Below are 13,520 nucleotides of genomic sequence, written 5' to 3' on the forward strand. Positions count from 1 at the left end.
TGGCAAGAAACTGCACAGGCTCCGACAGAGGTATGCTCTGTTTTAAGTGTGGAGAATCTGGCCACAAGGCAGTAGACTGTAAAAAAAAACAATCCACGATGTATGCTTTGTACGGACAAGGGTGTCAATGAAGCTAAACTAAATCATATTCCTGGATCGGTAGCATGTTCAATATTTCGTGAAGCTCTGGAAAAGGAAAAAAATCACAGTAAATGATGCGAATACTTCAAGCAAACATGCACAGGAGTCAAACAGCTAACAATCTTATGACACAGCTGATTTACAAGATGGAAGTAGACATGGTTATTATTAGTGAACCATAAGAGAAGGACCATCCAGGGTGGTTTGTGGATAACCTCGGTACAGCTGCAATTTGGATACCAGATCTAGGAAAAGTCCCAGTAACACAGCATGGATGCGATGACGGTTTTGTTTGGGTACAGATTGGAGGAATCACTATTGTAAGCTGTTATTTTACGCCAAATGAATCTGTTTCCAACTTTGAGATGAAACTTGATGGTCTTGAGGATGTAATATGCAGAATAGAAAAAAAACTAGTGGTCGCTGGTGACGTAAATGATCAAGCGTTGGAATGGGGCATGCCACAAACAGACTCCAGAGGACGTCATATAATGGAGATGGCAGCCAGAACGGGTTTGGTGGTCAACAACATTGGAAATGTGCCAACATTTCGACGGCCAGGATGTCAGGGAACAATACCGGATGTAACCTTTTCATCAGAGGATATTACGCCTAAGATTTCTGAATGGCAAGTGATTGAGAACTACACGGGGAGCGATCACCAATATATCATCTTTCGACTGCTCCAAGAATCTCCTCAAGAAAGAAACATCTTGCGCAGGCCAGCATGGTGGAACGTAGCCAGTATCGACAAGGGAAATTTCATTGATGTAATACGGAATGGAATGGACAACATACCTGAAAAATGTTTTGCTTGTAGAGGGAAAGAAGCAGCTGGTGTATGTGTTGAACTCACTATGCAGCTAATCCATCAAGCATGCAACGCCTCAATGCCCTGAAGGAGACCGCGAAATAGCAAGCGCCCAGCGTACTGGTGGACCGAAGAGATTGCTGAACTGAGAAAGAATTGTCTGTGACTTCGACGCAGGGCTCAGAGGATGAGAGGCAGTCAAGAGAATACCTCAGTCACAGCGGAGTACAAGTCAGTGAAGAAGAAACTCCGTAATGCAATCAGAAAAAGTAAAGCCGATAAATGGTGGGCACTGGCTAAAGAAGTAGAAGATGATCCATGGGGACAAGGTTATAAGATCGTCATGAAGAAACTCGTGACATTTTCAACCCTGAGTGTGGATCCGCAAACAATTAAACAAATTGTGGATACACTATTCCCAGACCATCCAGAGAGGATTGACTGTGACGACGAAAAAGAACTGGATGATATACTTCTCTTCACGGTAGAAGAGCTCAATAGAGCTATTAGCTCTCTTAGAAACAAGAAAACTCCAGGACCAGATGGTATACCTACAGAAGTGCTAAAGATAATAGCAGAACTATGTCCAGAACTGTTGCTGAATATGTACAATCATTGCCTGCAAATGAGTGTTTTTAGTCCCCAATGGAAAATGGCTCGTTTGATTCTGATCAGCAAAGGAAAACTTGGTGGTTATGGACCTTTATGTATGCTGGACACAGCTGGAAAAGGCCTGGAGAAACTTCTGCAGCCCAGAATCCTCTCAGCAGTTCAACTAGCAGGGGATCTATCTGTTCGCCAACATGGATTTCGGAGAGGACACTCGACGCTAGATGCAGTGTGGGAGGTGGTGAATACAGCAGAAAGGGCACAAATGGGCAACCATCATTCCCGTACATTGACACTTCTTGTGACCCTGGATGTGAAGAATGCCTTCAATTCGGCAAGATGGAGCGACATGTTGGTAGCTCTTGAGGAAACCTTCAAGCTACCACAATATCTTATGCGCGTAATGAGAGATTACTTCAAAGATCGCACTCTGTTGTATGATACGGAAGATGGAGAAAAGACGAAACGCCTGAAGGCTGGTGCAGATCAGGGATCGATCCTCGGTCCAGATCTTTGGAACATAATGTATGATGGCTTGTTACGTTTGGAAATGCCAGAGGACACGAAGCTTGTGGGCTACGCTGATGATGTAGCCGCCTTGATAGTAGCTCGTAATGTTGAAATGGCTCAAATCAAACTGAACCAGGTGATGCGGTGCATAAAAGAATGGATGATGAGCCACAGTCTAACATTAGCCGAACACAAAACGGAGATAGTTCTTCTGACGAGGAAAAGGATCGAAACTCTTGTACCAATGATTGTTGGAGAGTTAGTGATTGAAACATCTGCGAGCACAAAATATCTAGGAGTGACACTTGACTCCAAGCTCACATTCTGGAATCATATTCAGAAAGTGACAGACAAGGCATTAAAATACATGACTGCACTTAGCAGACTAATGGGAAATATTAAAGGTCTGAAATCCAGTAAACGACGTCTTCTCATGTCAACAGCTCAGTCAGTGCTCCTATATGGCTCTGAAATCTGGGCTGAATCCTTGAGATTTGCTTGGTATCGGAGAAGGATAGCTGCCGTACAACGGAGAGCGGCTTTACGTATTGCACGTGCATACCACATGGTTTCCGAACCTGCAATTCTCACGGTGGCAGCAATAGCCCCAATAGATCTACTTGCATTGGAGTGACATGAAATCTGGCGTACCCAAGGAGAGCTGGGGAAAAAAATGTGCAAAGAAGCATGCTTTCAGTCAACGGATAAGGCGATGGCAACTTAGATGGGAAAGTGACCCTCGAGGCAAATGGACCAAGCGACTGATACCACGCTTGGATATCTGGGTTGAAAGGGCCCATGGTGAAGTAAATTACTACCTCACGCAGCTTCTAACAGGACATGGATATTTCCGGAAATTCCTGCATAAAGTGGGCAGAGCGAGTGACGCAGCATGCATATACTGTGATGACACTGACGACGTATTTCACACCTTTTTTGTATGCGGCCATTAGACGATTCAGAGAAGATGTGTGGAAATTGAACTAGGAGAATTGACAACAGATAATATTATTTCGGTGATGCTGCGAAACCAGGAATCCTGGGATCGCGTGGCAGTGTACATGGAGAACGTCCTTCGTCAGAAGAAGAAGGATTTGGAAGCATACGAACGTTCGTAAAGGAGAAATGAAGAAAGAAGGTGTCTGAAAGACAAAGCACGGTATCACCCTGAAGTAATGTGAGAGCGGTTCCGGGGTGATGACACACATCGTGGGAAAAGGGTGTGTGGTTTTTAGTGGGTAAGAATCCCACACACTTGTGGAGTGTGGACCCTTCACAAGAGTCTTTTGAAGATTTTCCACAATCCCTCGTAAAAAAAAAAATAAAAAATAATAATAATAATTTTCTGGGCATTTTTATCCTGCTTTTCTAGAATGCTGTTTCAACTTCATCCTGATTTTAAACACCACACAGCCTTAGCTTTCTTGCTTTCATATTGTTGTTGAACATGTCCATCCATCTTTGCTTTCGCCTTCCGCTAGGTCTTTTCTCATTTACCTTAAAGTTCAATTATATTTTCTGCTAAAGAAGTGGACTGGGCTCTCCTCATGTCGCCATACCTTGGAGTCTTCTTTCGAACATCTTTCTGACAATGGGGTCCACTCTCATAATTTCCTTGTTCTTCTCATTCTGTATTTCGTCCAGTCAACTTACTCGTTCTCAGCACATTCATGTGTAATTTTCTGGCTGAACAGGAATCACTGCCATACTATACTACTGGCTTTGCAACAGAGTGATGTACCTTGAACTTAGTTTGACAGGGATATTTTTTTTTAAATCACACAATACTCCAGTGTGAACCCATCACTATGAATTTTATATCCTGGGTACCAGTCCCTAAATGACTGAACCTTGTTTAGATCTTAAACACAATTAAAATATAAAACACATAATGTGTTACTAGCAAATGTCTGTTATATGTGTTTTAAAATAGATGTTATTTCCTAACCTTCATTCCATTTTCCATGTATGAAGAGAGATATTATAGCAGTCTATTTGAAATACCCATGGACTTAATAGTTAAAAAAAAAAAAAGCTTGAAGGACTTGCCTCAAAGTTGTTGGAACTATAGAAGGACCCAGTTTAGCAATTCTTTTGATTGCTTTCTCCGTCCCCACCAACTATGAAGATCTAAGGATATGTGGGTACCCAAAACTAAACTAAACTAAATCTAAGCAAAAATCGAGGAGTATTCCTTACCTGTATGTAGAGTTGCTGTTAATATTGATTTATATGGTCCTAAAGCAGCAGTAAGTCCTGCTACTTTAATCCTGTATTGTGCATGAGGATGAAGTCTTGTTAATGTCACAGACTCTGTTGACACTTCAATCTGACCACTTGACTCATCACAAGGAAGAGAACATGCCAGCAAGCGAATACACTACAGTGTGAATAAATAAAACAGTATTAGGTCCATTATGTTCTCAAAATCTCAGACATCACTGATTTGTGATCTAAGGGATGGACATAATGGTTACAATTACATATTTTTCTTTACTGTAAAGTCAATATGGAACAACCCAAATATGAGATTCTTAAATTGCAAAAATTAGTTCTGTGTTGTTTTATGTACATATATCTATGTACATCTGGACTTATGGTGAAATTGATTAGAACCTCTCTCATGTATGTTACAATCATCATTTGGTTACTTTTGGGGTTATCATGAATTTTGCTACTGTATTAGCTTTACTGGGGGTTTGGATGTTTTACTCATTTTTAAGCAATTATTAATTGATGTCCTACTTCTTGTGGTAAAACTTTGTGCTATGCTGTATGGAGGTCCTAAGGCAGTAAAAAATCTCACTTGCAAATTACATCCTAATGTTTTCCTAATTTTAACAAACCAACAATAAAAAATATATATATTACAAAAGTTAATATAATACAGTATTTATTAATATTACATTTTACTATTAATACAACTTCCTTGATGAGGAGGCTGCCACAAAGACAAAATATAATCACAAAATATTGTTTGTCTTTCATTGGCAAAACTGATAGAACGTCTCAGATAGAAAAGATAGAAAAGAACACAAGATTCAGAAATAAATTAGGAAATATAATATGATGTAAAGTTCATCAAGTGGTATATAAATGACTAGCAGTTAATCGTGGCTTCGCTCGCGTGGATTTCGTCATCTGATAAAAGTAATCGTTCCTCGGTACTGTACTAAGACATTATCTGAAAATCCCTGAAGTATAAAAACTCACCGAAGAATTGAGTTTCATTTAACCCAGAAAGTCTTTGTAAACCACCTTTGTTCTATTGCCTTTTGGGGCTAAGATGCGACTTAGAACTGTAGGTGTGAGAAGTAGTCTTCTCTCAAGTCGAAAAAAATGTTTATTTTTAAAGGCGATTCCAAATACCTATTTCCACGTCAGTAACATCTTCAGTTTTTGAGATACAAGTATCCCCATAAAAATAATTCAACCCCTTTATCAGTCCTACCCCCACACCCAATCCACCCAGGTAGATTTTACGAAAACAAAAATACATCTTTCTTTATTTTTAAAGGAGATTCCAATACCAATTTTCATGTTTATAACATCTTCAGTTTTTGAGATGCAAGTATCCTTGTAACAAATAATTCAACTAATGTCTCAATTATTCCCCCTATGTGGATTTTCTGAAAACAAAAGTATTGTGTTTCTTTATTTTTAAAGGAGATTCTAAATACCAATTTTCACATCTGCAACACCTCTAATTTTTGTAATATAAGTATCCTCATACAATGAATTCAATTCTTTCACCCCCTTAAGTGGATTTTCCGAAAAAAAAAAAATGTATTTCTTTAGTTTTAAAGGAGACTCTGAATACCAATTTTAACGTCTGTAAAATCTTCAATTTTTGAGATATCAGCATGCTAATAAAATGAATTCCACTCCCTTTTCAGTCCTTTCTACCTTCCTCTCTTAAGTGTTTTTTTTTCGGAAACAAAAAATATGTGGTTCTTTATTTTTTTAAAAGATTAAAAATACCAATTTTCAGGTCTGTAACATGTTAAGTTCTTGAGATGTGCTGTCAATATGCTCATTTTAAAAATTCATCCCCTTTTTCAGTTCCCCTTAAGCAGATTTTCCAAAAACAAATTACCTGTGTTTCTTTACCTTCACAGGACATTCCAAATACCAATTTTCACGTGTGTAAAATGTTACCTTTCTGAGAAATACTGTAGATATATATAGTCTTTTAAAAAATCTCACCCCCTTTGTCAATGCCATTCACCCCTATTAAACTGGATTTTCCAAAAATAAAAAAATGTTTTATTTTTAAAGAAGATTCCAAATACCAATTTTCACGTCTGTAATATCTTAAGTTTTTAAGATATAAGTATCCTCGTAAAAAGTATTCAACCTCTTTTTAACCTCTTTTCACCACCACCCCCCCCCCCCTTAAAAGGAATTTTCAGAAACAAAAATATACGTGTTTCCTTATTTTTAAAGGAGATTCCAAATACTAATGTTCACATCTTTAATTGTTAAGTTTTTGAGATATAGATACTCATTCTAAAAATTTGCTCCCCTGTTCATCCCATTAACGGCAGAATATCCAAAAATCCTTCCTTAGCATGCACCTACATCGTAATATAAATTTAACATCCAAAATTTCATTCTTTTATGTCCAGTAGTTTTGGCACCATATCATAATCTTCACATACTGTTGGGTAGGCAACCCGCTGATCAGACTTGTCTTGCAGTTTGCTTATCTTCCCCTATTTTCTTTTTCACCCCTAAGTGCCGAACTACCAATCAGATTTTGTTCAAACCACTTCAGATAAGAACAAACTGTGAAAATTTCAGCAAAATCAGTCCAGTAGTTTTTGAGTCTATTAACGTCAAATATACCAACATCCAATTTTATAGATAAGAAGATTGGGGAGCATGTTTACTGAAGGAATAAGAACTTATGGACAGCCAAGCAGCCATTAAGGCACTAGAGGCAGTCCGGAGAATTGTCTGGTATTGCCACTCACTTCTCCTGAAGCTCTCAAAGTACAACATTGTCAAAATAATATGAGTGCCAGGGCATGAAGGTATAGAAGGAAATGAAAAGGCAGATAAACTGGCCAGGAAAGGAGCAGAAATACATTTTGTAGATGCAGAACCTGTATGCGGGATTTCCTATGGACAAGCCCGACACTACATAGGAAAATGGGTACAAAAGAAACAAATGGAGAACTGGAAAAATACTCCAGGATGCAGGCTTGCAAAGGAACTGATAAAACAACCAAACAAGAAGCATACTAAAGAACTGTCAAACTCAGCAGAGAAAATATAAGATGGGTAGTAGGACTGTTGACAGGACACTGCCATCTGAAAAGCACCTACCGCTTTTCCCACACCTGTGAGGTTGCAGGTGCAAACTGTGTCGCACATGTGGATTTGGCCCTGTTTTACGGCCGGATGCCCTTCCTGCCGCTAACCCTATATGGAGGGATGTAATTACTATTGAGTGTTTCTGTGGTGGTTGGTAGTATAGCGTGTTGTGTGAATATGAAGAGGAGAGTATTGGGACAGACACAAACACCCAGTCCCTGAGCCAGAAGAATTAATCAGAAGTGATTAAAATCCCCGACCTGGCCGGGAATCGGACCCGGGACCCTCTGAACTGAAAGCCAGTACGCTGACCATTCAGCCAATGAGTTGGAAGGAGTAATAAGAGACAACATATGTAGGAAATGCAATGAAGCAGAAGAATCAGCTGAACACATACTTTTCGAATGTGAGGCGCTGGGTAGAATTAGACTCTCCACTCTAGGACTACCAGCTGAAGAGAGAGAAAAAATCCAAGAAGGCCTAATAAGAACATCCTGCAGCTTTGTGAAGGGAGCAGGTATATCTAGGTGGAAATGAAGGAATAACATGGTAGCAAAGTATCTTAGAGGTGACGCTAATTAGGAACTAATATTTAGAGGCCCCATGAAGAAAAGAAGAAGATGTTTACTCAACTTAGTATTGTGACAATAGTGATTTTAAGATCAAGAAATTTCCACAAGGAAACTTAGCGAAGTCATGAAGTTGTGTCCAGTTGAGTCCAAGAGAATCCCACAGAAATTTAGGGATTGTGCTCCAAGCACCGATCATGAGTCCATGGACCGAGATGTTGTTTAGGTGATATTTGCATTTATTATATTTTACGGTTGGTTGTTGAATAGACTTCTTCTTGGCTTCCTCCTCTTCAGGCTGGCCAACATGTGACTCAAAGCATACTGTGGGATCTAAGATCAATCCTTGCTTGTTAGCTGGTTGAAAGGCTATTATGCCTATTATTCCCATTGGTAGCCATTTCAGCAACCTCTTCATGCGCTATTAAACCCTGATCTCTCAGCAATTTTACGATCATGTGCCATATTGAATGATGGCGGGTATTTCCCATTACCTTCCCGTGAGAACAGGCACCCAGGACATAGGCAAAGCTTTCATACCCTCTGTGGCAATGCTGACAGAGGGTGCTGTCCTGGGACCTTTCTGGCACGGAACAAATGACGCTAACATTTGCCATCATCTTGGTCCTCTCTCTGCATTCTGCACAGGATAAGCCTCAGTGATCTCTTATCTATTTGTTCCCTAGTGTGAATTCCTGGAAGAGCCTAATGCACTTTACTTTGTGCAGCAACTTCATCGATGACTGAACTTCTACATATTGTAGTACCTGCTTAACCTTTCTTACACTGGGAGGATGGTTACTTTTGAACACAAGTTGATCATTCATATCTATGCCTAGATCTTGCAAATAAGTCAGACATTTTTATAAGTTCCTAGTTTCATTAATGTACCCATTAGTTGTCTGCGTTAATTTATCGCAAAATGTTAATATGGTGCAGTTTGGTTTCCCAAGTAGTGTGAAACAAACTAAGCCCTTTATACTTCCCTCCAGTATAAATGACGTGATCTTGAATGTCTGCTGGTAGCTGTAATATTTCTTTAGTGCCATTCTTTAATATTTTATCTGCAACTATCAGAAAAGTAGGGGCTGCCTGGCCAAGGCGGTAAAGGCGTGCTCGGTTCGCCCAGAAGAACGTGGGTTTGAATCCCCGTCAGGAAGTCATAAAATTTAAGAAACAAGATTTCCATTTCTGGTGATGCACATGGCCCTGAGGTTCACTCAGCCTACACCAAAAATGAGTACCAGATTAATTCCTGGGGGCAAAGGTGGCCAGGCATAGAGCTAACCACTCTACCCCATCAAGTGCTGAGGTTACAGATAGTGGAAGCCTTTACCTTCCACTCCTCCAAGGGCCTTCATGGCCAGTATGGAGATGACTTTGCTTTACTTTGCTTTGCTTTGCTTTGCTATCATAAAAGTTTGAGGAATCTTGTTTAGGGGAGTAATTTGGTGTGGTAAGAGGGGCAAAATGGTATTCGAGAAATCTTGCAGGACATACTGAGGAAATTCCCAAGGACTGGAAATGTGCATTAATTCATCCACTTCACAACAAAGGGGACAAATCAGATATTAATAACTACAGAGGAATTTCGTTCTTCTCAGTCATCTATAAAATCTTCTCCAAAGCCCTACTTAATAGATTAGATAAACAAACAGACCACCTAATTATATATTATCGGGCAGGATTCCAAAAAGGAAGATCACGCACCAAAAAAATTCTAAACCTAATAACCATCTTACAAATTCTCAAAACCAAACAAACAGTAATCACCTTTGTTGACTTCAAAAAGGCATATGACTGCATAGACAGACAGACACTGTTCAACACACTAGAGGAATTCCAAGTTGATAGAAAAACAAGGGAATTATTCAAACTCTAACCAACACAAAATCAAAAATTACATTTCTGGGAAAAAATTTCTGAACCGTTCAAAAGCAGTACCAGGAGTTGGATTATCCCTATTCCTATTCAATCTAGTTTTGGAAAAAGTGATTCATGAATGGAAAAAAGGAAACTAAAGGGATATATTCTGGCAGACTTTTTAAAAACAAAATTTGCCTCAACTGCTTAGCTTTTGCAGTTGACCTAGCAATCCATTATAACAACAGACAAGAAGCAATCTATATCATAAAAATCTTCATGAAATAGCGGCCAAAATTAGACTCCAAATTTCATTTGAAATGATGCAGTACATGGAAGGAACTAGATCAAAATTTGACAACCAACCATTAATTACCATTTTCAGAAAAATCCTCTAAGTAAATAAATTCAAGTATTTAGGTAAAATTATTCAACTAGCAGGGTTAAATCAGGAAGCTTACAATGAAAGAACTGCTAAACTCCAAAGAGCTTACAAAATCACCTGGAAATCTATATCAAAAATGCAAAATTACGTTACTACAACATGGTCATCAAACCAGAGGGACTTTATGCATCTGAAACCTTGATAATTGGCAAATAAAAGACAGTAAAAAGCTCAAGAGGAAAATCCTCAGAAAAATCCTAGGACCAAGATATAAAAAATGGCATTTTAATGAAAAAGAAACCATAGGAAATTTATCTAATCACAGGAAAAATTACAGATACCGTACAATTAAAAAAGGGGGATTAAAATTCTATAGATGACTATACAGGATGGGCTGACAAAGAAACTTCTAAATCTTGCACTACCTTTGAAAAAACAAAACAACTGGTTAGTGGAAATAAATATCTGCAATAAATTGGCATTATTGAAGAAATAATTCAGGATAGAATAAAATTCAGAATCTTAGTAAGTAAATATAAATTTTTCAGAGAAACCTAAAAGAAAACATACAGGATGTACAGAAGAACGCAGAAAGAAACACAGTGAATAAATGAAGAGATACTTGGAACAAAAGAAGAAACATTGTGCTAAATGAGTTTAAACGCACTCCTTAGTTGGGCAATAATAATAATAATAATAATAATAATAATAATAATAATAATAATAATAATAATAATAATAATAATAATAATAAAATTAGAAGCACAAAGCAAGCTTTCAGTTTTATGTGACTGTTGATATCAAAATCATTTATATGGAATCCAAACTATTAGAACATGACTTCACATTTCAAAAATCATATATGCATTGGCAGGGATTCAAACTGCGGTTGCCTTAGTGAGAACCCAATTGTGATATCACAAGGCTAATACTCTCCCTCACCACTATATCAGTAATAATAATTAATGTAATTATTAAGAAAAGAATTGCATAGGACATAAAAGTAGAAAATATAACTGCCCCAGAAAATTGAACCCGGAATCCTTTACTCTCTGAGCTAATTTTTTTAAATTCTGTAGGATGGTATTTGCACAAGGAGCATACTTCCAACTATTCTGATGTTGAATAGCTGTCTGTGTAGTGCTCTATTGAAAATAATGAAATATCATGATTCTACTAGTGCCATTTGGTTATGAGTCATCCCTACGAACACACCTGATCTTGTACCTCTGATGTACCAAAATTCAAGCAAGGAAAGGTACTGAAAGAAAAGTGCTTTTACCTCGTATTCTACACGGTAACGTGAAATTGTTCCATTGCTGAATCGGGGTTTGTTCCATGAAACAAACATTTCCCCAGGAGTCTTAGCTGAAGCCTGCAAGTTGAGCACTTCTCCAGGAGCTAAAAATAAGAAGACAAAAATGTTAGTTCTTTTACTTTTAACGTCATACCTGTTTGTTTAACAAGGTGTAATCATGGCAAAACAATAACAATTTCATATGGAGGAACACTCTGACAACAGAAGAAAGAGAAGGAATTGTTAGTATCAGGGGACAAAACCTTGAGTTTGTTGAATACTTCATATATTTGGGAAATTAAATAATGCAAGATGCAAGGTTGGATAAAGAGATAAGCAGAAGGGTACAAGTGGGAAATACATTCTACCAGAATGTAAGGAACCTGATGTGGAACAGAGAAGTTCCTATGAAAAATAAAGAGGTAGTGTACAAGATGAACTATACCCCTATATTAACATATGCATCAGAGACTTGGACTTTGAAAGCAAGAAATGAGAGTAAAATTCAGGCCAGTGAGATGAAGTTCCTGAGGAGTATGGTAGGGAAGACAAGGAGAGGCAGAGTAAGAAACGTTGAGGTCAGAAAAGAGATAGGGATGATAGGATGGAGAAGAATAAATTGAGGTGGTTTGGACATGTTATGAGGATGGAGGAGGGAAGGATATCAAAACAAGTATTGGAGGCTAGGATAGAAGGAAAGAGGGCAAGAGGGAGGCCCAGAGCAAGATGGATGGACTCTGTCAAGAACAGTATAAGAAATTGAAGACAAGACTGGACTGGAATACAATTACTGAATCGGAGTGGTGGAAGGAAAAGTGGAAAAGGGCCATCAACATCCCAACCTGGCAGGAGCTGGGACAAAGAGAAATGAAAATGATAATGATGATGAGTAAGAAAAAGAAAGCAGTCAACCTGGGTCCAACGTTTGGAAAGCCAGGCAATGCCTGTTACGAGCCAGTACATAGAGTAAGTGGTAGAGGAGTAACATGTCTTTAAAAAAAACTTAGCACAGCTGACCAAGCAGGTAGCTTTGCAAGGGCCTCTTTCTAGGATTACAAGAGAAGATGGTCAATGATTTTGAAGGTGGAAGCGGACATTCCAACGGAGGATGAAGCGGAGGAACTATCTTCACTCAGCAGCGTCTGTACTTCAGCGAAGTGGCTGTAAAAGACGTCCGTCCTATAAAGGATCAGCCTCCTATTAGCACCTGGCAGTAGGTAAAAAATGCCTTCAATGAAAGAAGGAGAGACACATTAGTTGTAGTATGCTTTGGTTGCATCAATGGTTACATCTAGTCAAACTTTGGATATGATTGCTAGGGCATCCCCTAGAAGCAATATATGCCGATTCCAACCCCAACTCGAGCAGCTGATGGGGTAGGCTAAAGAACTAGTCCATCTGCGAACAGCAACCATCAATATTGGAACAAAGACTGGAAGAGGTCAAGAAATGTCCAAAACTCTGAGTAACCACCACAATGAAATTATGTACATTCAAGAATTGAAGTGGAAAGGAGCAAAAGCTAGGGAATTTGACAAAGGATAAAAGCTATAGTATAATGATGAAGAAGACACTCAGAATAGTGTTGGTATCATGATCAATGAGAAGTATCAGGACAATGTCGTTGACGTTTATTGAATGGTTCATTACCATCAAATAGAGTTCAGTATGATAACTCTCTGATTCGTCACGTGCTATGCACCCGAAACTGGATTTCCTGATGACGAGAAGGACAAATTTTGTGAAAGACTGGAATTAGAAGGAGGCCTAAGTGGCCATGTTGGATCGGGGAGAGATGGCTACAACTAATGTCATGGAGATAACGAATTTGGCACTCGCAACTACAATGGTACCTGAATTTCAGACTGTGCTGAAGCACACTAGCTCCTAGTGATCAACACACACTTCAAGAAGAGGCTCACACATCTCATCACCTACACCAGTAGTGGGCATAAGACTCAAATAGATAGCTTAACTGCTTGTAAGACGACATTACTTGAAGTTGACCTATGTTCT

At 38.7% G+C, this 13,520-nt stretch overlaps 1 protein-coding gene across 2 annotated transcripts in view; it reads right to left on the reverse strand.

Moving 5' to 3' along the window:
* LOC136876466 (uncharacterized) overlaps window positions 1–13,520 on the reverse strand; it is a 468,653-nt gene that overhangs the window by 53,747 nt on the left and 401,386 nt on the right. For both annotated transcript variants that reach the window (XR_011018471.1, XM_068228445.1), the window contains exons 20-21: window positions 11,490–11,608; window positions 4,271–4,451 (exon numbers count right to left, since the gene is read on the reverse strand). Coding sequence is in view for 1 of the 2 variants with exons in the window: in XM_068228445.1 (XP_068084546.1) it covers window positions 4,271–4,451; window positions 11,490–11,608 (300 nt within the window). In the remaining variant the exon portion in view is untranslated. The remainder of the gene's footprint in view (window positions 1–4,270; window positions 4,452–11,489; window positions 11,609–13,520) is intronic.

Source organism: Anabrus simplex, chromosome 6 (genome assembly GCF_040414725.1).
Source record: "Anabrus simplex isolate iqAnaSimp1 chromosome 6, ASM4041472v1, whole genome shotgun sequence".
NCBI lineage: Eukaryota > Metazoa > Arthropoda > Insecta > Orthoptera > Tettigoniidae > Anabrus > Anabrus simplex.